Source organism: Aricia agestis, chromosome 20 (assembly GCF_905147365.1).
Source record: "Aricia agestis chromosome 20, ilAriAges1.1, whole genome shotgun sequence".
NCBI lineage: Eukaryota > Metazoa > Arthropoda > Insecta > Lepidoptera > Lycaenidae > Aricia > Aricia agestis.
Genome location: NC_056425.1, coordinates 5163595 through 5189786, shown reverse-complemented (window position 1 = coordinate 5189786; position 26192 = coordinate 5163595). Strand labels below are relative to the sequence as shown.

Sequence of the window (26192 nt, the reverse complement as noted above, 5' to 3'; positions counted from 1 at the left end):
TCTTCCTTGATCATAGATACTGTACTGTCAAACTGTCGCTTGAGCGCGCAACGTAAGTATTAATAAACGAAATCTTGCACTCAAGTGTACTGTCAAACTGGTGCTTGAGTGGCTAATTCTTGAGTGTGGGCAGACCTTGACTTAAGCGCGCTCAGGGATACCAATTTAGGGATTTTCCCCACAATTAGGAGAAAAATACCATCTTAGGGATACCATCGTAGGGATTTTTCCCACAATAAGAAGAAAAAATAAATAATTTCAAGAGTATTTTCTGGGATATGGAATGCTTATTTTCTAACACAAAGTTAATATACCAAGCTGTTAAGTGCGTAATGTATATTTAAAACGAACTTACAGTGTTTAATACATTTTGACCTTAAATCGGGGCAAGAGTAGTCATCACATTACATTATTTTATTAATTAATCTATTAAAAGTAAGTATATAAACCGCCTTATCAAGCTAATATAAATACTTAATAATGAATCTCAAATAAACCATACTCTGCAAATCTATTTTGCCACAAGTACTAATAAAGGCTTATGCAGTCTACTGAAATTAATTAATAAACAAATATAAGTAAGTAAGTACTTTATTGTGCAAAAAATACAATAAAACTTAAATATTAACAACAATTATTGAATATTGATAAATAAGACATATAGTAAGTACACAAAGGCGGCATATTACATAGAAGCAATTTCTTTCATGCAACCTTTTAACATTCAGTGATAAATCCAGGAAAATGGTGATGTGCAAAAGTATAGTTACTTACTATTAAAAACTATCAAAAGCACAAAATTAAACATGCGATTTAAAATACATTAATAAAATTACTTATACAATAAAATAAATAAATAATACTTAATAATAAATACAATATATACAATAAAATATTTAAGTTAGGAAATTACAGGTTTAATGCCAACTAGTAAGGTTATATTATATTGCCTAATGCCTTCGTCATCAGTAAATGAATTAGTAAGATAGACTTGCTCTGTGGACTGTGCTAAAGTAACAGAATTCTAGGAGGTTTAATTAAGTCCCTTTCAACTATTATAGTCCAAAAGACACAATTGGGATGGATTTTATTTGGTAAAATAGGATCTTTAATCTTTTCAAACACCACAGGTTAAGTATAAGGTAGGGATTATAAAATACTCTTTTACTTCAACATTATCCTTATTTTAACTTTTAGCATAATATGTTTCATCAGTTACATTATAAACTCTTAGCCACAGAAACAAAACAAAATATTTAAAGTATCCTCTAAAAGAAAATGAAAATTGTTATTGAAATTTTTAATATTTAAAGTATACACTGTGTCTGCGTTATCAAGTTCTAAAGTAAAGAAAAAAGGTAAACTTTAAACTTCAATTTTTAAGTTGGATTCAGATAGGATTAATAAGATTGGATTCAGTAGAAGGTCCAAAGAATATTTCACTCAACTTACTGAAATATACAAATGGATCAATCAAACTTCAGAGCCAGATATAAGTAGTTATAACTCAATAGAGATATAACATCATCTTGCCAAGATCTTAGGGTTAGATAAACTCAGACAGCTCTGTGTGAGCTGTTGATAAATATACCTAATCTATAATTTTGCTAACAAAATTACTTCTTACTAAGTAATAATATTAAAAAAATTGTTTTAGATACAATAAGGTACTTACTTAAATAAAAGACGGTGTCAAATATTTTCTTGTTACCTTTTTTATAAGTATAGAAAGTTGTACATATTTAGGAAATTAAAATGTAATAAGGCTAATAAGCTTTTTTGTACAGAACAATTTCATAGTTTATATTTTTATACTTATATTATTATGCTTGAAAAAAAATTAATATTCATTTTCTTTATTGCTCTTTTTTTTAAGTTATTAAGTACTTCCAATTGATGACTGACTGATGTTCTTTCAGTAGTTTCTTACATTTTTCTATGATAACATTCTTCTACATCGACGACCTTGGTAAGGCAGGTACAGTTCTTTAATTGAATCTGAATTTATCTTCAAGAAAGCAAGAATGTGTGTTATTACCACGGACGTAAAAAAAATAACTTATTAGTAGTCACTGTTGGACAAACCACGTATGTTGGCATGAAACAAAGAATAGGGTTAACAAATAACATCCCTTTGGACTATTTATAAAGTATGCAAGTAAATAAAGAAACACAAAACATTATGACACACTACACAGCTTTCGGTAAAGTTATAAATAACTTAATACATGCTTAGTACTTGTAAGTTCTAACGAAAAAATTAAAGATTTTTACAAAGTTTTAACAATATTCTTCTTCTTTGAAAATAACCTAGAAATAAACATATACTTGACACTTGACAGTGACAGCAGTCAGCTGTTGACTTCAACGCGTTCCGTTTGACTAAACGTGTTTTATAAAATATGTTATAGAGTTATGTGTTTTTTCATTTAATTTAAACGAAAATGAGTTAGGATAATACAAAAATATCAAGGCTAATTACTTTTGGTAATTTGTGTTATAAATATGTGAGTAAATAAAGATAATATAGTAAAATTTTATTTTATTAATAAAATCGATTTTTAATCGTATAAACGAAACGTAATTCGTATGTGTAGAATAGGCTTATAATATTTAGTTGCTGATTTGGATTGGTAGTTGCTGATTTGGGGTGATTGAGTCGATATCATGATATTAGTATCAACCGAAACGCTCCTGATGATAAACTATTAATTAGATAACATCCTAAGTTGCTGATCAGTGTTTGAGAGGATATCAACCAACTAGCGTCTTGACATGAATTTTGAAAGCCAACTATTTATACGGGCCCTAGTAACCCTGACGTCAATACCTGTCAGCGTTAGCGCTCTCACATATGGCGTAAAAATAGGATCAATGAAATATGATAATGTAATATGCAGATATGATCAAATGATCATATATATTGGATCCTATATATGATCATAGAAATGATCCAATATATATGATAATGTAAAACCCCCCTAAGACTCATTTTGGGTTGGTGCCGAATTAGGCGCTTTGCAGACGACGGGGCGGGGCGGGCCGGTCAATTTCGCCGCGAACGATAGCACAAAGGGAATCCTATATTAGCAACGCACACGGCGGGCAAAAAGGGCGCTGCAGGTGCCAGTGCGCGCCTGGCGCTGTCTAACATTTTGTACTGAGCCGAGTGAGCTCGAACTCGCCGGAAGGATATTTCGGATAGTGTGCGGGGTGGCGCGGGCGGTCCGGCGAAATTCAACTGTTTCTGATCAGAATTCAGACAATGTGCGGCCGGGCTTAAAATAATGTTCCTCTGAGTGCGGCAGTCGTCTATTAATTTTTTTATGTAACAGCTATAATTTCGGTCATTTATTATTTTTTGTTTTCGAGAAAGCTTGGCTAAGGTTCACAAACCTACCCCAAATTTTTTGGTGCTCACATGGGTTGAAGGATGTTTTGGGTGAGAAAAACCTCCTCGTGCCATTTCCACCCACCCCTTGATAACTCCCCCCCCCCCCCCCCCCTATTTAGGAGAAATTTACATTTGAAATTTTCGTAATCTTGAGATAAGGTCATCTGTTTTATGGTGTTTATGTGTTACTTACTATATAGGTAGTGCCTCCGCTGCCGGCGCTATAAAGTCCAAAAGTAGGTTAGGTTGGAACCTAGACCACAACACAAAAGGAACCAAGCGAGCGCAGCGAGCGTGCTGCGGCAGCAGCCGGCAACCGTTATAAAATAAAAGGGGGGCTCGGGGGGGCGCAGCCCCCCGCTAAAACAGAAATAAACACAATCCAGAAAGTCCAAAAGTTGTTTAGGTTAGAACTGCGACTGTGCTTCGGCAGCAGCCGGCAACCGTCACAAAACACGCTGTAGGTTAGGCTTTAAAAACACCATGCAAATTGCCGAGAGTAAAATATAATTATGATGTAGCCTCAGAATTCCGAAAATTTCAAAGGTGAGTAGCACCAAAACTGGGGGTTTCTCAGTGTAGATTTGGACTTTGGTACGACGGCGGGTGTTTACCCCTCCTCCCCCCTCACCCCGCTCCCCATCAATTTTGGGGTAGGTTTCCGAACCTTTACCTAGGTAAAGGTTCGGAAACCTACCCCAAAATTGAAAGCTCTAGAGCTTTGTCAAGAAGATATTAATATTATTATCGACTATATTTGTGTCTTAATCCTGATTGTTTCACTTTGTTTTTTGCGTGAGTATATAAACTGTATTTTATTATAATCCTACCTGCAGATCAGGAGCATCGAACTTTTCAGACGGTTTTCCAGCCGCGTTGACACTGTTCTTCTGGAAAGAAACACTTTAAATTAGTAAAATTTGAGCCTGTTGAAAGAATAACTACAGCGGGGGTGTAATTTGAAAACCCATGATATTCAACAAAGCACTGTAATTTAAAGTCGTTGAAATATTATTACCGGTAGAAATATTACCTGAGTGGTGGCGATGCGGCGTCCCGCGGTACAGCTGTGTACGGCTCAGCACGGCTCGGCTCGGCACAGGCCGACGCGGCTCCGCTCGGCTTCGCTCGGCACGGCTCGACTCGGCTTTGCTAGCTGGGCTTATAAGCTCAGCATCGCTCGGCTCGGCATGGCTCGGCTCCGCTAGGCTCAGCTCGGCCCGGGTCGACGGGCTCCGCACGGCTCGGCTCGGCCGCCACTACACTGCACCGCACTCGAGTGCACGCCACGAAGTATCCTACCACAATTTAAACGCACGCGATGCAGCTGCCTATCGAGGGATGCAACATCAACCTCGGCTGCCGAACGAAATACGTGCAAAAAACTCCCTATATCCCAGAGAACTCAACACGATTTGTCGGTACAAATCGTAGTCCCAGGGCTCCGGGATGAGTCCGGACTTATCATCGCGACCACGTAAACGCGACTGCGAGACTCGAGACGTTAATAAAATGTGAGCTGAGGCGACAGCCGACAGACTGCTAAAAATATTTAAAACTACCCTACAATTCATTATAGGAGAAGGTGGTAATATGGCCCCCACTTTGTTTTTCAAGATTATTTAAAAAATATAGTAGTCAGAAACCTAAATAAAATCAGCCAAGTACGAGTCGGACTCGCGCACGAAGGGTTCCGTACCGATACAGAACAAAAATAGGCTAAAATTGTGTTTTTTCTAAGGAAGCAAGAAGAAATTTTTATTTTACCTTAATATTATTATTAAATATTAAAGTACACATAACAAAAGAATGTGTGAAAAATTCAAGTGCCTACTTCTTGCCATTATTGATATAGAGCGAAAAAGGACGAAAAAATCACGTTTGTTGTATGTATGGAAGGAAATAATATTTATATATGTGGGATATTTAAATTTTATAATATTTAATATATTTACATTACAATTTAAATTAGCATGGGATGGGATAGCGGGAATGGGCATGTGGGATTGGGTATATCTGTTGCCGCTATAACAACAAAATATACTGAAAACAAAATAAAAGTAATATTTAAGGGGGGCTTCCATACAAGTCATACAACTGACGTGGTTATTTCGGCCTTTTTCGCTCTATATCAATACGAGCTTTTGCCCGCGGCTTCGCTCGCGTTAAGAAGTATTATTATATACAAACTTTCATCCCCTATTTTAACCTGGGGTTGGGGTTGGAATTTATCAAAATCCTTTCTTAGCGGATGCTTACGTCATAACATCTACCTGCATGCCAAATTTCAGCCCGATCCGTCCAGTGGTTTGGGCTGTGCGTTTATAGATCACTATGTCAGTTTAAGCTGAAGCTCATACCATTGAGTTTTATATATATAGATAGAAGATTCAATAGTGGCAAAAGGTAGGGACTTAAATTTTTCACACAATCTTTCGTTATATATGTACTTAATTATTTAATAATATATTAGAATAAAATAAAAATGTAAGGGGGACTCCCATACAAAAAACACAATTTTTAGCCTATTTTTGCTCTGTATTAGTACGGAACCCTTCGTTCGCGAGTCCAACTCGCACTTGGCCGATTTTTTAAGCTAATCAGCTGGAGCCGTAAGCCTTTTCTGGCATTATTTTCACTACCAGATTATGTTTAATAAAGTAAATAGAATTCTATATCTAAACTCAAAATTAAAATCTTATGGCTATTCAGGAAAATTTGCATTTTACAGATGTAGAGCATAGAAGGTGTCGATATTATAACCTATGGTGACGTAAGTTATTCTGGAGTTTGCAATGTTGAATAAGTTACTTAAAATGGGGGTCTGCTTGGAAAAGTCGAAAGCAGAAATTTTAACTTTGGTACTTTGTTTAGAATAGTTAGGAGATAAACATACTAAAAGTCCTAACCCCTCCGAGGTGAGCCCGAGGGAGGGGGGGAAAGAAGGTCCCGTTTTTTGGTTTTTTTGCTTACTCATCAAAAACGGTGCTTCGTACGAAATTCTCTTCTACTACATAATAAAATCTAATTAAATTATCCACAACTTCGTCCTTTACACTTTGTATCTATCTCCAATCATTTCCCCGCTATGAGCTTCTAAAATTGGCCGATTTTCAAGTGTGTTTTTAGGGTTTCGTACCCAAAAACGGGACCCTATTACTGAGACTTTGATGTTTGTCCGTCTTCCTGACCGTCTGTCTGTCCATCTGTCTGTCCGTCTGTTAGTCCGTCTGTCTGTCCGTCTGTCTGTCCTTCTGTATGTCCGTCTGTCTGTCTCCAGGCTGTAACTCAAGAACGATAATAGCTAGAGAGTTGAAATTTTCAGAGATTATGTATTTCTGTTGCTGCTATAATAATAAATACTAAAAACAAAATAAATTAAATATTTTAGGGGGGCTCTCATACAACAAACTTGATTTTTCTCATACAAAAACAATAAAATGTTGAATATCGAACCTTTGCCTGATTTATTCGTTTAATATCACTTTGGACAAATTGTTTATAATTAGCAAAACTAGCGCATGGTGCGATAATAAAGGGTGTTTTTTTTTATTTCTTAGGAAAAATAAAACACCCTATATTATTGCACCATTCGCTAGTATTGCTTATTATAAACAAATTCTCCAAGGTAACGATGTACGGTTAAATCCAGGAATGGTTAGATTTTTAAGGTTTTATTGTTTTCCCATACATTTCTTAAAAATATGAAACAATATACTAAAATACAACACTTTCCTCAAGTTTGCCATATACAATTACTTTCCAGAAGTCATTCCTTACCAGCAACACTATAAATTGATGCAATAATCTAGGGTGTTTTTATGTGATTTTTTCTTACCTTCTACCGTCATTAACTTTTTTCTCCCATGGTTTAGAGATTTTTCGTCATACAATAAAATGTTTAACTTTTCAAGCCCTTTCATTTGGCGTATGTCTCAAAGTGCTACATTAGTTTGGACGATATGCCCCTCCTTCTTTAAAAATTAATTATTAAAGTATTTAAATATAACTAAGTATTTTGTGAACATTTCAGCCTACCTTATACCATGATAGATATCGAGCAAAACATTGCAAAAAAATCAAGTTTGTTGTATGAGAGCCCCCCTAAAATATTTAATTTATTTTGTGTTTAGTATTTATTGTTATAGCGGTAACAGAAATACATAATCTCTGAAAATTTCAACTTTCTAGCTATTATTTTTCTTGAGTTATAGTCGGAGACAGACAGACGGACAGACAGAAGGACAGACAGATGGACAGACAGACGGACAAACAGACGGACAGACAGATGGACAGACAGACGGTCAGGAAGACGGACAAACATAAAAGTCTCAGTATAGGGTCCCGTTTTAACCTTTGGGTACGAAACCCTCAAAATCATGTTTATGATATTATCGTTTATGATGAGTAAGCAAAAAACCAATCAAAAAACGGGACCTTCTTTGCCCCCCCCCCCCCCCCCCCCCCCCCCTCCATCGGGCTCACCTCGGAGGGGTCAGGACTTTTAGTATGTTTATCTCCTAACTAGTCTAAACAAGGTACCAAAGTCAAAATTTCTGCTTTCGACTTTTCCAAGCAGAATCATTCGTTTACTAGGCTAAATACAAAATAAACTTTATTTGAAAACTCATTTATTTTGTTAATAGCCAATGCCACATTCTTATAAATTAATATTTAATTAGGGTCACACTATATTGGTTCTGGTTCTCGACTATAAACTTGCATAATCTTTTCCATTATTTCCCAGTTCTTGTCTTTTTGCAAATCCTTTGTGAATACCTGAAAAAAAAACCATTTGAAATAAATAAAAAAAATAATAGATTATTTTGAGAGTATTTTGCTAATGTTTAATATAGGCAAACTTCATAAAAATAATTTTGCCCAATAAATCACAGGGACCTATCAGACAGAGCGTTCAAGTTATAAAGCTACTTTAAAGTATCATCAGATAAATAGATAAATTATAGGTAGATGACAGGCCTATGTTATTTGGTAAGGTTACGCTATATGGTAATGTTGGTAAAAATAGCATCAGCAACAATAATTAATTGTTGAATGTCCATTGGCAATAATTACAATAATTGTACTTGGTTAAAAAAATATGATAGCTAATATTTTTGAGTGCAGCAATAGCCTGCAATCATGAAAAAAATCTATGCTGTATTTTGGGCATGATATCTACTGCATAAGTAAAGAGGTTTTAACTAAACTTACAGAATACCATGCTGTGTCATCATCTAGTGTGGAGGCTAGCGGCACGGACACGCCGAGGACATGCAGTGCCAGGGTTAGGCAGGCCACAGCAGTGTGCGGTGCTCTATACTCTAGTATGGCCGGGGAATGGTGGAAGTCTTGTAGGAACGCCATCGCAGTCCGCGCGATCGGCGCCGCACGCCACTCGTTGGGTGGGAACCACTCTTGTAGTGACCTCAAATAGTGCAACAGATATCTATGCGGGGAGGACGTGTCCAAATTGAAACCTAGTAGACGTAGTACTAGCAGCTCCGCCTGGGCGACGGCTCCTCTCCACGTCCAATATTCTTCTCCGAGCTCCAGCGGTCCCGCACCGCGGTTGATGGAGTTGTGCGCCACGTTCACGGCGTCTCGGAGCCGCACCGGCTCATCCCTGGACTTCCCCGCCGCGCAGAGACATGCCGTACATATAACGTAGCAATCGTAGTCGTTCTTGTCGACCTCTTTGAACACTCTGTGGTAAAACACGGCAGCGGCCGCGACTGTCGCCGGCTGTAAGCCGAGTTTGATGCCGCACTCGAATATGAAGTTGGTGGCCAAGCTGTGACCGGTGGCACTACGGTAGTCGGGCAAGCGTTTCTCGCGTCGATTACTTTGTAACGCCATTACATCAATAACGTCTTTCATTTTTTAGTTGATAGTAATATAAATAACACATTCACCTAACCAAAAATCAAAATGCCAAAATAATTCAGAATTCTTATTTCATTGACAGAAGCGTCGTTACCAAAATCTATAATCTATGGTCCTCTTTAGGATGTTCTTTTACTTGTCCCAGTGTCATGACCAGTGCGATTTGAACATTTCGGTGACATTCGATTGGCTATTAGACGTCAAATGGTACTGGCCTGTATACTGATAATGTTGCAGAACACACTCTTCCCACGCCCACGCCAACTTTTTTTTCAAGCATTTGTCAATTTGACACTGACGCGGTGTTTGTTATTTTTTTATACAACTATTCGGCTTAGCTCATCATCAGAAAGTTTTTACACCGTTTTCATAAATTAGGAAAATGCAGTATTTTCATTTTCTCAAATTAAATTTTCACGTAAGAATCATCACCACTATGCTACGTGCATAAGCCTAAAAAAGCTGATTTTATTTTGCACGTACACTATCCTTGGATAAGTGTCTAAACACACTAGCCTGAAAAAAACTGGCCAAGTGCGAGTTGGACTCGCCCATGAAGGGTTCCGCAGCAGCAATAAGGTTTATTTTTACGAAATTAAAAGGTTTATGATTTATTTTTATATTTGAATTGATTTAATGAAAGTTAATTTACGGTATACCATTTATGACATATAAAAAAAACTACTTGCCAGATCTCGTTCAAACCAATTTTCGTTGGTAGTTTTTATAGTAATGTACATCATATATTATTTTTAGACTTATCATGCCCCTACTTTAGAAGTTAGAGGGGGGAGGGGGACACAAATTTTTCCACTTAAGAACAGTCTCTCTCGCAAACTATTCAGGTTACAAAAACATTATATGAGAAACTTCAATATGATTTTTAAAGACCTATCCATAGATACCCCACACGCATAGGTTGGATGGAAAAAATTTTGTTTTGTTGGTTTAAGGTTTACCATTTATGACGTATAAAAAAAACTACTTGCTAGATCTCGTTCAAACCAATTTTCGTTGGTAGTTTTCATAGTAATGTATATCATATATTATTTTTAGACTATCATGCCCCTACTTTAGAAGTTAGAGGGGGGGGGGGGGGGGGGGCACACATTTTACCACTTTGGAAGAGTCTCTCTCGGAAATTATTCAGATTAGAAAAAAGTTATACTAGAAACCTCAATATGATTTTTAGAGTGGGTTGCACCAGAGGCGTGGTTAAAGTTAAATATGGCGTCCAAACACCCCATATTCTCATACGACATCTGTCAATTTTTCCGGTTATAGTTAAGGTTAAAGTTAAAGTTAGTTGGTGCAATCCAGTCTTAGAGACCTATCCATAGATACCCCACACGCATAGGTTAGATGAAAAAAATTTTTTTTAGTTTCAGTTGTACCTATGGGGACCCCTAAAATTTTTAATAATTTTTCCATGTTTGTATTAAAATTTTAAGGCGGTTCACAGATTACATCTACTTACCAAGTTTCAAAAGTATAGCTCTTATAGTTTTGGAGAAAAGTGGCTGTGACATACGGACGGACAGACAGACAGACAAACAGATAGACAGACATGACGAATCTATAAGGGTTCCGTTTTTTGCAATTTGGCTACGGAACCCTAAAAACACGGCCGAAATTCGGCATGATTACGCCTGCAAGTTCCTGCAATGTATTTTATTACTGATGAGTGATGACACACCATGCCGAAATTGCGTTGCGTTATATTGCGTAGCGCATTGCTGAGTGTTTTTTTTTATGAAATAAGGGGGTAAACGAGCAAACGGGTCACCTGATGGAAAGCAACTTCCGTCGCCCGTGGACACTCGCAGCATCAGAAGAGCTGCAAGTGCGTTGCCGGCCTTTTAAGAGGGAATAGGGTAATAGGGGAGGGTAGGGAAGGGAATAGGGTAGGGGATTGGGCCTCCGATAAACTCACTCACTCGGCGAAACACAACGCAAGCGCTGTTTCACGCCGGTTTTCTGTGAGAACGTGGTATTTCTCCGGTCGAGCCGTCCCATTCATGCTGGCGTAATCATGCCGAGCTTCGGCCGCGTCTTTTCGGCCTAGTGTGTTTAGATACGTGCACCACTACAGCTGTAGTCTATAGTGTATATATCCTTGGTAGATAGATATGGTGTAGATGGTGAACTAATCAGAAAGTTAAGGCTGGTTTTATAGTTAAGCGTTTCGGCAGCGCCGTTGGAGCGCCGCGCGTTCGAAGATGTATGGGGGTAGTAGTTGCGTTTCTAAGTCGCGCGCTTGAGCAGCGCCGTTCGCCCGTATGTTCGTTACATCTTAGAACGCGCGCGCTCCGACGGCGCTGCCGAAACGCGTGACTGTAAAACCAGCCTTATATTATGCTTTACCAGTACAAGCTCTAAAATATAGTCATACATTATACAAGTATGTATTGTGCATTATTTTAATAATATTTTGCGGATGTAAATAATAGTTAGTTGTTACTGCATCTACTTATTTTTACAAAATGCTAGGGGACTTTAGGTCAGTAAATAAAACAAGCATCATTATTTGAACATAAAAATTAGAATATAATCATTTTCAGTAATTATTTAAAATTATACACTTAAAGTACATTTATAGTAAATTCAATAAAAAATACCAGTGCAGGCGAGATACAAAAAAGAGAAAATATTGTTTAATAACATCGTTGGTTAAATATATCGCTTTCAGTAAATGCATCACAAAAAATAAGTTCCAACATAAAGTAATATAGTTTACAAAGTCACTCGATATAGAAAAATAAAGATAAGATTGAATCACATTCAAAAATTACCCACTAGTGACTAAAAATTTACTTTAAACGTTTGTTCAATAGTCGGGGACCGTTCGGCGAGCGACCGGCGCGTTTGTGCGACTCCCTCCGCTGCGGCGCGCCGGCCGGCCCCGAGCGGCCCCGCGCGCGCTACAAGTTAGTGTTATATTTCAATTCTAAACGAAGTATCCTTCACATTGTACTCTGATCGGTACCCGCGAACATTTACAGTATAAATAGTGAGGTTAGTAGTAACTTTGGCAAATATGAGTGAAGCGTGATACCGTTTTAGACTCGATGACGCGACGCGAGAGTGACTACCGAACGCCGCCGGCACGCCGACCCGAGCGTAACGGCACTTACATAACACATCTAAGCTGATATACCTAACGCTAACTTCGATACTGACCTCGCCGGTGTGAATCCAGACGCGGTCTGTTGAGACTTGAGCAGCAACAATTCAGTCTTCACACGGGAAGTCTACTCGCGTTGCCGGCCGACGGCCGATCGGAGTGAGAGAAACGGAGTTCTAAACGATATTTGTAAGCTGAGCCTAGCCAACACGTTTTTTTCGTTTTTATAGAATCGCCGATCAAATCTGAATTCGACAATATGAAGTCGACATTCGACTCATATCCATACATTTCGATCGGCGGTTCTTTAAGACTATAAAGAAAACGGCCAGGGGCTCCGAAGTAGCGGCCCTGTCCGGTCGGCGGTCGGCGAGCGCTCGGACGAGGGCGGGATGGGGGGGGAACAACGCACGCACTGGATTCGCCCCACTGGTACCGTCCGTGTCGGTCGCCGTCACCCTTAAACTAAACGTGATTCGAGCGAACAAACAATGCGGCAGTGTACAAAATTTACATCACATCCACTCGAAATATTAAAGCATACACGTTATCAGCGGAGGAACACTCGAAATGCAAAAACAGACGCGACAGACCGCCGCGAACCGCCGATACCCCCTCGAAAAGTGAAGCTTACTTATGACATAGATATCGGATCGTAGAACGGCGCTAATTATATATATTAGTTTTGTTTACATACACATATCGTTACATAACAGTAAAAAACCTACCTAGCAACAAGCGAGCGCCGCGCTCGGGGCGCGGGCCCCCGGCCGCAACGACTGTCGACTGTCCGTGTCGGCGGTGGTGTGTCGTCGATGCGGTCACGCCGGGGGCGCCCGCGCGGTCGGTGTAGGCGTTACATCATACGTAATCACTTTTTACATACATCGTAAACAAACGAAAATAAAATACCTAACTATGACAATAGTAAAGGTTTACCGCCTAATTGCTTTATTAATTAATGTTTATTGATACAATTACTGCCCTAATGCTTAAAGTAAGATTTTTTTTATTTTAGTATTAATAATAAATTATGTTATATAGTTTATATATGTATAGTGTTCGCTTACGCCATTTTGCGAGTGTATACAAGTTTATATACTCACGTATCTTACTCTAGACGCGAACTGAACCCGGGCTATGGGCATCGGCTCGTGCGGCTCGCTCGGGATGATCAGTATCGAGACCGAGCGACGCAAACACTGCGAGCGTACGGTACGCAAACGCGCACGCTGCGAGCGTACGGTACGCAAACGCGCACGCTGCGAGGGTGCGGTACGCAAACGCGCACGCTCCAAGCGTACGTCACGCAAATATGCACGCAATGTGCGCTAAAGTGACTCGCAGCCTCACCCCTCGCCCCTCACAATATACCCACCCCTATGATCATAAACGGTTACTTATAAAATTAATTGTGAAAAATATACTCGTTCGATACAAACGCTAGACGAAATAAATACCTAAAATGATTGTATCGTCGATTACAAAAAGATTCTTACATTAAACCCTTAAAAGTTACAGTAAAATGATATAGAAAATATGAACACAAAAAATTATATACTCGTATATATGGCATAACGAATTTTATAGTAGGAATAAAGTTTGTGCATTACATCGCTTAAAGTAAATAAACGATTAGCTTACGACCGACTCGAGGTACACGGCTCCTTAATATAAACGGTTACAGTTTGTGCTTTAAAAGTTTACAAAAATAATTTCTCGTGAGTGATAAATACCTAACAAATGGAATGATATTATGCAAAAAGTACTCAGTAGGCCTGTGAACATATTCTTGCGTCTCACTACTGTTCGCTAAATTGGTTCCATTCTGGTTTGGTCCGTAAGAGAGTGAGTATATAAGCACACGTGGGCGTGACGAATCGCTCTGTACCTTCGATAAATACAAAAGAAAGAAATGCCTCCGAATTGAGCATTAAAACTACTCTTAGTCTCGTCCAACGGAAAAACTCGCATCCAGGCCCCAACAAAATATTAATCTAGCACCAAAATTTAGAATCGTACAAGTATTTGTGCTAATCAATAATTCGGTGTTTGAATAAACTACAATTATCAAAGAGACCTAGACGCACACTATGAAAAAACGCGGGAATGATATGCTCAAAATGCTATTATAGGAAAGGGCGACCCGTCAGCACACGACCACAAAAATACACGTTATATGAAGTCCGATGCGTATGTCGCGTCCAAACGCAGCGAAAGCACACAACATACTGCCATGCGATTATTAAATTGTGACATAAAATCTTAACAACTAGCGACTTCCGTCTATCCCTTTCGCTCGGTTAAGAGGCGACATGCCAATACGATACGATAAGACATGACTGACTGCGGGCTTCACAGAAATAAATCAAGATTGAACGGCTAAGAGTGGATGGGCAAGGTTCGTTGAACGGTCATTCAGTCAGCGCGCACGTCTCGACTTGATTACACCGGAGCGGTTGTGCAAAAATGCCTCATTGTGCAGTGTCTAATAGTAAAAACAGAAGTACGAAAGTGAATCGGTCAAAAGGAGGTATTTCTTTCCACGTGTAAGTTATTTGTTCTAACTAAGAGCAAAGCAAAAATTGACACGGCCGATTCCTTAGCAACGCACGCGCGTCGCCGTTCTATCTTGATTTATTTCTGTGGCGGGCTTCTATGTAGTCTGACCGGCTCGCGATAACTTCACACAGTTACAAAGTACAACAAAACACCGACACAGCGTAACATTTAACAACTATCAATTAGATGTATTTAATTAGCTAGATAAAAAGATCGCAGATTACCTAATTTTACAAAAATAAATGCCATTATAATACATATTAGTCTAATCATAAATAATATTATGCATTGGATGCATCGTTTTGATACTAGGTAAAGTAAACGTGAGGGGCTACAAGTCTCAGGAGCGAACGGTCACGCTATACAGAAGCCGTACATTTGAAAATTCGAATTTCGAATTCGAAACGGATCCGCCGGTTTCGACCAATCACAACCGTTCGCGCCATCTTCGATAATCGTTGGCAATCTTTGAATTTCGATCAATCACAACCGCTCAATATGACCATTAGTCGAAACGAGTTCCTAATGAAAACTTTGACTATCATATCTGACAATAGTTTGCCTTCGTCTTGCGCTAGAGGGATTTTGCCTTAAACGACCTTTGTGCTAGTGACATACGATAATAAAAAAACTCTAAACGCATAATTCCAAACTTGAATTCAAATCCGGCGGTTAAAAACGCGAAGGGCGGTAACTGGCCGAAACTTTGAATGCCAATTTCACTGTAATGCCTGTTCGTTCGTTATATCATGCTTGGATCGTTATTGGTGATGAAGGAGGCATAACCATCAGGCCCGCTACACACGTAACGATGCTAAACTGTACAGTTCGGACACACTAGATCACTCTGACAACGCTACGTCTTTACAGCGCTTATTAAGAAAAACCTCAAGTTGTATTAGCAGCCTTATGAACAATTTCGTGTGCTTTGGGTTTTTTAGTGTACACTAGATCAAAGTACAAATTAAAGACACTTGTACACATACAAGTGATTATAGTGTCACTTCAAACTGTTTACTTTCCTCGTTACCATCTGTAGCGGGCTACCGAAACCGATCTTAGTCAAAACGAATTCGCCAGTATCATTAGCGAAGTTAGGTGTTAAAAAATGTATTTGACATAACGCAGGCGCCATGATACCTAGCGATGCGTCAAATCCCATCTGGCAAATCCTAAACGTACGCCAAAAGAAGACGTCGCTATCGAAACTGGTTAATGCATTTTGAATAAAGGCGAGACCGCATTGCGCCACACTACGCTGCAGCAACGCGACAGAGCGCAGCCTAATTAATCTTTGTACGACATCATATGAACTAAGCCTAGTGAGGCAGCAGAGCGGAAGTGCCGCTGCATTATGTCGCTTAGTGCGTTCTAGCCTTTAGACTCGGTTCGGACACAGCGGTAACCACGTTTCAACCGTTCGCAGCTTATTACAAAGGTGTTGTTATACTAACTGCTCGGTATCTGCACGGTAAACGCGCGGTTCTCTCTGCAGCTCCTATGCCTCTAGCAGAGTAAACAGAACTAACGAGTAGGCCGACTCAGAAGAATCTCGAATACACTTGACTGTGACATCGGTCGGCGCGCCGTACTCAGCATTGCGAAACTTGTCGAAAGTGGTACTGGCGCCCAACTTGCGTAATCAGGGTTAAATTAGACCGCAACGTGACGCGTAGATGCATTTCAAAATTTGTATGGATTTAACAGATTTGCAAAACGTCTCCACGCAATTGAAATCTGTCAAATTTAGAAATGCATCTACGCGTCGCGTTGCTGTCTGAATTGACCCTAAGTTCTGTACTCCTTAGTTCCGTCAACTCCGCCTCTATCATACAAGCATCTAATACAGGCCGCAGCCGCGCAGGTTGTTGGCGATGATAACGTCGGTAACGGCGTCGAACACGAACTGAATGTTGTTGGTGTCGGTGGCACACGTCATGTGGCAGTATATCTCCTTGGTGGTGGACTTGTTCTTGGCCTCGAACTGCGCCTGGATGTACGCAGCCGCCTCGCCGTACTCTTGCGCTCCTGAAATTGCAGGTGAAAAGTGTTAATGATTAACTTAGCCCTGCAGCTACTGGTACGGTAAAATGCGGTAAAATACGTGGGAGAGCCATGCTTCGGCACGAATGGGCCGGCTCGACCGGATAAATACGACGTTCTCACAGAAAACCAGCGTGAAACAGCGCTTGCGCTGTGTTTCGCCGAGTGAGATTACCGGAGGCACAATCCCCTACCCTATTCCCTTTCCTACCCTCCCCTATTACCTTCCCTTCCCTACCCTCCCCTATTACCCTATTCCCTCTTAAAAGGCCGGCAACTCACATGCAGCTCTTCTGATGCTGCGAGTGTCCATGGGCGACGAAGGTTGCTTTCCATCAGGTGACCCGTTTGCTCGTTTGCCCCCTTATTTCATAAAAAAAAATGCGGTATTAAGCTATGGTAAAACTGGCTTACATTCTGATCTGTGAAAAGAAATGTATTGTACGACACAAGTTTTCTTTTTCAACGATTTATTTATATACGTTAAAAAACTTATAATTATTGTGCTGTTTTTAAGCCGACCCCTAGGGCCTAGACGATCAATTGTATTGTGCATTATCACACTTCAATTTCATTGAACAGTTTATTTGACAATTAGATTGAAGGCGCGCGATGTTAGACGGACAATAATATTACGCAATTCGTAATATTGCGCAATGAAATTGCTCATCTAGAAGCTCGCTAAGATAATGAAAAGTAAATGTTAAATTGACATTTTCAATTTTTAAAATATTGTGATTTGCAAAGACCAAACGTGAAAATGGTTACACGTGGCCATATCATGGTTATTCATGATTCAAAAAAGTTAGGGCAGATCTCATCCAACAGATCAACATCCTACTAAGACTGGATATAACCCGACCAAATAGCCTAGATCCCATATCTGCTTGTTACGCTATACATACCAGTGTACTCCGGGAAGCATATGGTCAGCGGGGACTTGCGGATCTTCTCCTCGAACAGATCCTTCTTGTTGAGGAACAGGATGATGCTGGTGTCCGTGAACCACTTGTTGTTGCAGATCGAGTCGAACAGCTTCAGACTCTCCTGCATGCGATTCTGTAACATTACATTTTAAAATAAGAAGGAGAAGTGGGGTATGTTAAAATATAAGGCAAGAAGGAGAAGAAGAAGCGGGCTGACACGTTCCAAATTTAAATATTAATGAGTCGAACTGCTTCAAACGCTCTTGCATGCGATTCTGTAACGTTAAAAATATAAGGTAAGAAGGAGAAGAAGTAGCGGGGTGATGCGTTCCAAACTCAAAATATGTTTTTTTTTTCGTTCAGCGCGTTGCGTATTGCATACATGATTCATGAACAGTGAACAAAAATTATCTTTTTAATTGAAATTAGGTAAGCGAAGAATACACAAGTAACTTTGCAAAAAAGATACAAAACGTACGTCATTATTTGATCGTTCATAACATGTTCCTACATGTAATACTTAATTAATCTTTAAGTATCATTAACTTCACTTTACTCAATTATACAACACGCATAAGTTAGCTAGACACATTGCTTTTAAGAAACTCTTTGGAAACAAGTACCATTGTAATTTCTATTGTAGCTCAGGCGTGAGTAACTTGCATTCATACACCTTGATTGAAAAATTGCCTATTGATGGTAAAGATGCTTACAATAGGCCGTTTAGTTAATTAGTATTAAAGCAATATCACCATCGTCCTAACTAGTCTACACTAGATACAATCATTATAAGCCAGGGTTAGGATAGCTTATAAAGACATTTCTGACCATTCAGATTAAATAATGCCCAATTCTTGAGAGGCTGGCCCTTGCCCGGGCGTCAAGGACACATAGTTTTTTGCGCTAGGCATGTCCTGCTTGCTTATTACAATAATCTTTTTTTATATAAAATAAGCGGGCAAACCTATAAAAAATGGGTCACCTGATGGCTGATTGAAAGCAACTACTGACCCCCATGGGCACTAGCTACATTAGAAGAGCTGCAGGTGCGTTGCCGGCCTTTTAAGAGGGAATACGCTCTCTTCTTGAAGATTTGCAGGTCGTATTGGTCCGGAAATACTGCTGGTGACAGTTCGTTCCAAAGTTTTGCAGTGCGCGGCAGAAAGTTATGCGAACGCACGGTGGAAGACTGCCACTCATCAAGGTGATGAGGATGGTATATTTTTCGCGAGGTAAGTGTCCATGGGCGACGGAAGTTGCTTTCCATCGGGTATAGGTAGGTATCAGGTATAGGTCAGGATAAAAAAAAAGTTGCGAAAAGTAGCACAGAACACTCCCTGTGACACAACCGATAATAGGCACTATCTAGCGTCACGACTCACGTACCGTTGTCTCGTCCTCGTGCAGCACCTGGTCGTACTCGGACATGGCGACGCAGAATATGATCGCGGTCACGTCCTCGAAGCAATGGATCCACTTCTTGCGCTCCGACCGCTGACCGCCCACGTCGAACAATCTGGAAACACGTCATAGAATAATGTTACAGTATAATAATTAAATATGTTTGTGGGATATGAGTGGCGGCCACAAAGGAAGATCTTCCGACCGAGCGAGGTGTTATGCTCGGTCAGGCCGAAGCCCACGTGTTACATCTCAGCTGTCGTATATATACCGACGCGCTCAGAAAACTTCGATAGCGCGATGCAGGAATGTTAGGTGAATTGTGGGTACCGCCACATGTTAATAAATGTTATAAAAGATTAAAGAAGTTAACTAGGCACTTCATTCAAAGGATAGTTTAATAATATTATGTAGGTGCCAAGTTAATTCTACGTGTTGTAGGTACCTACAGAATCAACGAAATGATGATGGTAATACATTCTGCTTAGACCATTACAAGTTGCAATGCAATGATCAATTTAAGGTGACGCCGCGTTAAAGTAAAAAATCGTTTTGGATATTATGTTTTAGATCGCTTGTTTTCTATGAGAGGCCGGGCCGGACAAAATGGTTTCTGTCGCGTAATTTGAAAACCATAAATATGTTTCATATAAGGTATGGGCAAATTATAGTGTATACTTGAACTAATCTATGTCCAAATTTTGGAAGCTGAAACCACTCTCCTCTATTGGCAAAATTAGAATCCCTGTTTTTATAGAGGTATTTTTGATTAATTATTATGTGTTATAAAAGTTGACCAATCGTGTTATGCTATGGGTAATTCAAAGACAAAGACATGATGAATACCGACAATGAACTTTAATTTCTTAGCTTTAGTCAATGTTGAGAAAAATCGATATCGCTGCAACCAAATTATCAAGGCGTCCGCGTCACCTTAAGGTCCACTTGCAAAGTTCCTTTTCTTATATCATATACATAATTATGTGATATACAATACGTAAAAAGATGGCGCGATTATTTAATCTGTGATTATTTTGGGGACTAGTGAATGGATAAATTAATTTGGGCAGATTTAGATTTGTAATAGTTAAAGATTAATAATATGTATTTTGTTCACTACACTGTTTAATTTACAATGGATAAACTGTGTAGTTCTCTCATCAGTCATCACAATTCACATGTAAGCAGCAGTAGGTACTAAGAACGCCAAATGATACTCACTTGAAATTAAGGTTCTTAAATGAGAAGTGCACTTCGACGATGCCGGTGGTCTTGACTCTGGTCCGGAGGATGTCCTGCTCCGTGGGCTGGTAGTCCCGCGCGCCCAGCCGGTCTAGGTCGTCTAGGAAACTGGAATAGAGAGAGATATTGGTTAGATACTGTAAGCGGAAATAAACGAGAAGGAAATGAATATTATGTGTTAAGCCGGGTCCAGACGAGTGTAACGTGTAATGTAAGATTACATGTAATTTAGCGTCAACACTGTGGACGGCACACGAACTCAAAGCGAATTGTCAAAACGAGCCTTTGTGCTCGCGCGAAAACCGACAGCCGATGGATAAACACCGTGAGTTACATGTAATGCTCGTAGTGCCGTCCACACGTAGAATTCGAGTTACACTACACGGTGAATTACATTACACGTTACACTCGTCTGGACCCGGCTTTAGGTACAAGTTATACCTACATAGAGTTCGCCTTTGTAAAATCTGCAGCTTAATCGTACCTAGACAAATCAACATTAAATAAGAAATTTATATTATAATTTGTCTTTGACTCTCAACATGAAATAAGCCGCAGAGCAAAGTATTGTACATTTATATATTAAAAAAAAACTTTTACGCCGATTTCTCTTGCGGGGGTAGTTTCCTAAACCGGTAGGGACCAAGGAGAACCATTTTCAAAGTAATATTTCATATATTAAATTCGAATTGTGAAACAGTTTACCGAACGCCTTAATTTTTATCATTCATGCCTTTCATCCAACAGCTATATATCTATAATTAATAGTATAATAACGGTATGTTTATGAAAGTACGCGCCATCCAACGGTTCATACATACATGGTGGACACCATGGACAATGCAAATCGGTATGTAAATAGCGATATAACTGTCACTAAGTGTTGTTTGATTGCACGTATAACGTGACGAATTTGTAAGCTCATAAGTCTAGACTCTAGCCTACAGTTGTGCTACAGTTATAGGTGGACTACAGTACAAAACTAAGCTCTTATGCCCGTTATCACTAGGGTTGCCAGCCGTACTTTATTATAAAGTATTGTACGTTATTTCAGGCAATTGTATTTTGTCAAATCAAATCAAAATATTTTTATTCAGAGTAATTTTTTTATGAATAATTTCTTTGCGGGTCTCAAGATAGCCTTAGCATATCCGTCGGGCCCCGTGACATCATATCAAAGGGTTTTCGTGGTTGGATACCGCTGTCGGTCCTGGCGACACAAGAGATACAGCGGTAGGAATGTGTGGTAGGCCTTTCGTTAAAAAAATAGATTCGTGATTAGCGCATAAGGCCCCCGATAAATGATGATGAAAAATACCTTTACAAATTATTAAATGTCATACAGTATGTCTTGACCACGTTTTGACAAAAATGTATAACCGGTAATAATTATAGTGTGTCATAATACCCTAAATGGCCGGTATACTTGATGTTAGGGACCGGTGGTGAAAATAGGCAAACAGCGTTAAAATCCATTTAATATATTATTTTTCCTACCAAAGGCCTAATCAGTAGATATGTAGTATTTCAGCAGCTAATAGATTCTATACTCTATCTTATTTACCCGCAATTTTTCACACCGAAAAACCAAAGTTAATATTGAGAAAATCAACGAGTTATAATAAATATTTAACAGAATGAAAACATGTAAAGTATACAATACGCGATAAACTCTTATATAAAACCTGTTATTAAAAATATGCAACCATAATATAATAGGTAATGACTAAGTTATAAAATTTTATGATTCATTGTTAGGTATTACTCATGATATTTAACGTTATTATGAGAAAACATTGATTGCGTTCAAGTAACTGAGTATAATAGTGCATGTACTGGAACAAATAGCAAGAGAGACATAAAAGAAATATATTATCTCAAATCTTTAAACGAGCAATTCTTTCGAAACCCCGTGTATACTTAAGTATACAGGGGGTTTTCATTTTATTCGTGTTTTATCGAATAGCTAGTGATAATATTATGTTAGCTTGCTGATCCGGCAACGTTGTTTTGCCATTTACGTTCTGGGAATATGCCCGAGAGCCTCAAAGGATGATCTTCCGACTGAAGAGTAGCAATTTCCGACGTCGTAGGTACACATATCACACAGGCCCAAAAACTTTACAAAAGATACAAAATTTCAACAAAATCTGTCTAGTCACTAGTGCCCAAAACGGCAAAATTGGGTAACAAACACCACGAAACGAGAATCTTTAACGAAGTCAACCTTGAATAATAATCCAGATTGTAAATGATACAATTGTTATTTATTATCCGCTCACTAAAAAATATCCACATGTATGTACAGATGTAATCTATACTAATATTATAAAGCGGAAGAGTTAGTTAGTTTGTTTGTTTGTTTGTTTGAACGCGCTAATCTCAGGAACTACTGGTCCGATTTGAAAAATTCTTTCAGTGTCAGATAGCCCATTTATCGAGGAAGGCTATAGGCTATATTTTATCACGCTAATACTAATAGGAGAGGGAAGAAATTGAGGAAAGTGTGGAAAAAACGGGGGGAAATTATTTGAAAGGGCTTATTTGAACGCGCTAATCTCAGGAACTACTAGTCCGATTTGAAAAATTCTTTCAATGTTAAATAGCCTATTTATCGAGGAAGGCTATAGGTTATATTTTAGTCCGCTAAGACTAATAAGAGCGAAGAAATAGAGGAAAGTGTGGAAAAAACGGGAGAAATTATTTGAAAGGGCTTATTTGAACGCGCTAATATCTCAGGAACTACTGGTCCGATTTGAAAAATTATTTTAGTGTTAGATAGCCCATTTATCGAAAAAGGCTATAGCTATATTTTATTACGCTAAGACTAATGAGACCGAAGAAATAGAGAAAAATGTGGAAAAAATTGGGGAAATTATTTGAAAGGGCTTATTTGAACGCGTTAATCTCAGGAACCGATCCGATTTGAAAAATTCTTTCAGTGTTAGATAGTCCACTTATCGAGAAAGGCTATAGGCTATATTTTATCACGCTAAGACGAATAGGAGTGAAGAAATAGAGGAAAATGTGGAAAAAAAACGGGGCAAATTATTTGAAAGGGCTTATCTCACGAACTACTGGTGCAATTTTTCTGTTATTTGGCACAGGTAAGAAGAAGACCACGTGAAGGATCATAGGCTATTTTTTGTGTTCTTATTTGTCTGTGAAATATCTAATTTACGCGGGCGAAGCTGCGCGGAACGTTCACGACATCACGCGTAAACGGCTGGACCCATTTTGCTGAAATTTGGTATAAAGATACTTTGAGTCCCGAAAAAGAACACAGGATACATTTTGTCCCGGAAAAAATACTGTTTACTGCACACTATACTGCAATAATATATATACTGCAAAAATATATATGTAAACTATTCAATCTATTTTAATGGAATTTGGTATGGAGATACTTTGAGCCTCGAGAAAGGACAAGGAATACTAATTTTGTCCCGGAAAATGTACGGTTCCCGCACAATAAACTTTTATGATTACCACCGAAAGTCTAAACTATTCAATCTATTTTGATGAAATTTGCTATGGCAATACTTTCAGTCTCGGGAAAGGACAAGGGATACTTTTTATCCCGGAAAATATACGGTTCCCGCACAATAAACTTTTATGTTTCTCGCCTAAACTATTTAATCTATTTTTATGAAATTTGGCATGGAGATTAGAGATACTAATTTGAATCTGGTACCCTTGTACCAGATTCAAATTAGTATCTCTCATGTTTTTTGTCCCGGAAAAATGTGCGGTTTTCACACAATATACATTTCTGATTTGCGCGTAAACGACTCAATCGATGTACGGGAACAACTTTAAAGTCCACGCTATTGGATCTTAAAAACACATCCGTCGCAACACATCTCTGGTGGAAACGCAGCCTAAATTACATAAAAACCTGTTAGCGGTTTGGGCGTGAAGGTGTAACAGACGGACATATAGACATTTAGGCGCATACTGTAATAGCTGTAAAAGGTTTTGTCTATGTCTGTCAAGCGACTAACGCAAGTACTAAACATTTTAAAACACTAGAATAGTACGCCAGTAATTATGTAGCACTATTTTTTTCTCGAATTTTAAACTCTTGCCCTTATGGTTAAACGGTTAATTTCGGCCGCACTAAAAGTCTTTGCTTTGATCTTCCTTTGAAGGTAATTCCCATCCCAAAGAGTTTCATCTTCAGCCCTAAATCTGGGTTATAGCTGGCAGCTATTGGCTTTTGGCTTTGGCATTTGCCAGACGAAAAAAGACGAATCTGCATACAGAGGGAATCGCTAATGTCGCCGAATGGATTTCGAATTCAACAGCTGGATTTTGCTAGTCAAGTCGACACGACTGCAATCTGCATCATATTTCATGACGAGTATCCGCTTTTTAAATCCAACACTTCGATTCAGCCCGGATCTGATTAAATAGCAAAATAGTATTCTTACATCGTTAAACGAGCAATTCTTGTATATATATAATTGAAATCTCGGAATCGGCTCCAACGATTTTCATGAAATTTAGTTTATAGGGGGTTTCGGGGGCGATAAATCGATCTAGCTGGGAATCATTTTTAGAAAATGTCATTTTATTCCTGTTTTATCGAATACCGAGCAAAGCTCGGTCAAATAGCTAGTAACAATTAAAGGCTTTTTTTTTAGTTTTGCAGAATTTCAAATTAATCAGAATACGTTTGAAATTTATGAGAATAACATTCAGTATTATATTCAGTAATAACACAATCATGTTTTATTATACCTCGAATGCATTTAAACCATAATATGGAAATCATGTAATATTATTTATCAGAATCAACCAACTGATATAACCGTATGCTCTACTTCCTTCAAATTGATATTTTTGCAATATCTTAGTTATTGCTCTTGTAAGAATGGCAAATTGTCTTAGATACATGTATGTTGAAACAATTTTAGAGCAGATTTTCTATTATAACAAAGAAAAACCCCGATTTATTTTAATTGAAAATGTGCAATGTCCACTTTAATACAATATTATTATTATGCAGGTAATGTTCATAATTTAAATTTATTAATTAAAAAGAAAAACTTTATTTTTCATGGACAATGGCTCTGGGCTATATAACTTTGTACTGCTAACTTTCACGGACTTCTATGAAAGTTTTGCGTTATACTTTATCATTTAAGCAGTAGGTCCATTATGCATAAAACTATTAGGTTGGGTTGCACCATAACTGTAACTTTCACTATAACTTTAACTACAATGCAAAATGTCAAATCTTTGGTTAAAGTTAAAAATGGACGCCCCCAAGACGCCATATTTAACCATCAGCTCGACAAGGTTTTAAATACACGTGGCGAAAAAAGGAACAAACGCTGTCATCATTCAAAAACGCCATTTTTGACAGTTTTCCTTTACCAGCAGCGCCCCCGGCGACTTTCATTTATAACCTTGTTGGACCAGCTGTCATCTGTCAATTTCTCCGGTCAAAGTTAAAGCTAAATTTAGCCTTAAGTTTAAACACGCCTCTGGTGCAACCCACCCTTAGTCAGATAAAATCCATACTAATATTATAAAATATGCCAAAGTGTGTCTGTCTGTCTGTTACCGCGGTCTCAAAATCAGCCGCTGACTTTGATGAAATTTGGTA

The 26192-nt window shown here is 38.7% G+C and overlaps 2 protein-coding genes across 4 annotated transcripts in view; both read right to left on the bottom strand.

The window, feature by feature from the left end:
• Window positions 1–352: 352 nt before the first annotated feature.
• On the bottom strand, window positions 353–9354 carry LOC121737314 (cyclin-Q). 2 transcript variants are annotated; one of them, XM_042128957.1, is made up of 3 exons: window positions 8609–9354; window positions 8067–8173; window positions 353–369 (listed from the first exon to the last, which is right to left on the bottom strand). In XM_042128957.1, exons 1-2 carry the CDS (start codon window positions 9272–9274, stop codon window positions 8084–8086), a joined length of 756 nt encoding a protein of 251 aa, XP_041984891.1. In that variant the 5' UTR covers window positions 9275–9354; the 3' UTR covers window positions 353–369; window positions 8067–8083. The 2 variants fall into 2 exon arrangements, with proteins under 2 accessions (XP_041984891.1, XP_041984890.1); XM_042128956.1 differs by lacking the exon at window positions 353–369 and having other exon boundaries at window positions 8012–8173.
• The window catches only part of LOC121737311 (guanine nucleotide-binding protein G(o) subunit alpha), an 86235-nt gene continuing 62411 nt past the window's right edge, over window positions 2369–26192 (bottom strand). For both annotated transcript variants that reach the window (XM_042128953.1, XM_042128952.1), the window contains exons 5-9: window positions 20558–20686; window positions 19322–19451; window positions 17915–18068; window positions 16729–16994; window positions 2369–2382 (exon numbers count right to left, since the gene is read on the bottom strand). In XM_042128953.1, the coding sequence (XP_041984887.1) occupies window positions 16807–16994; window positions 17915–18068; window positions 19322–19451; window positions 20558–20686 (601 nt within the window). In that variant the 3' untranslated portion in view covers window positions 2369–2382; window positions 16729–16806. The remainder of the gene's footprint in view (window positions 2383–16728; window positions 16995–17914; window positions 18069–19321; window positions 19452–20557; window positions 20687–26192) is intronic.

Bases quoted from the DNA above. Each gene is read 5' to 3' on its own strand.
- LOC121737314 (XM_042128957.1), bottom strand. From the start codon at position 9,274: ATGAAAGACGTTATTGATGTAATGGCGTTACAAAGTAATCGACGCGAG. The intron at 8,174-8,608 runs GTAAGTTTAGTT...TTTTTTTTTCAG, and splicing joins ATGACACAGCATGGTATTCT to GTATTCACAAAGGATTTGCA.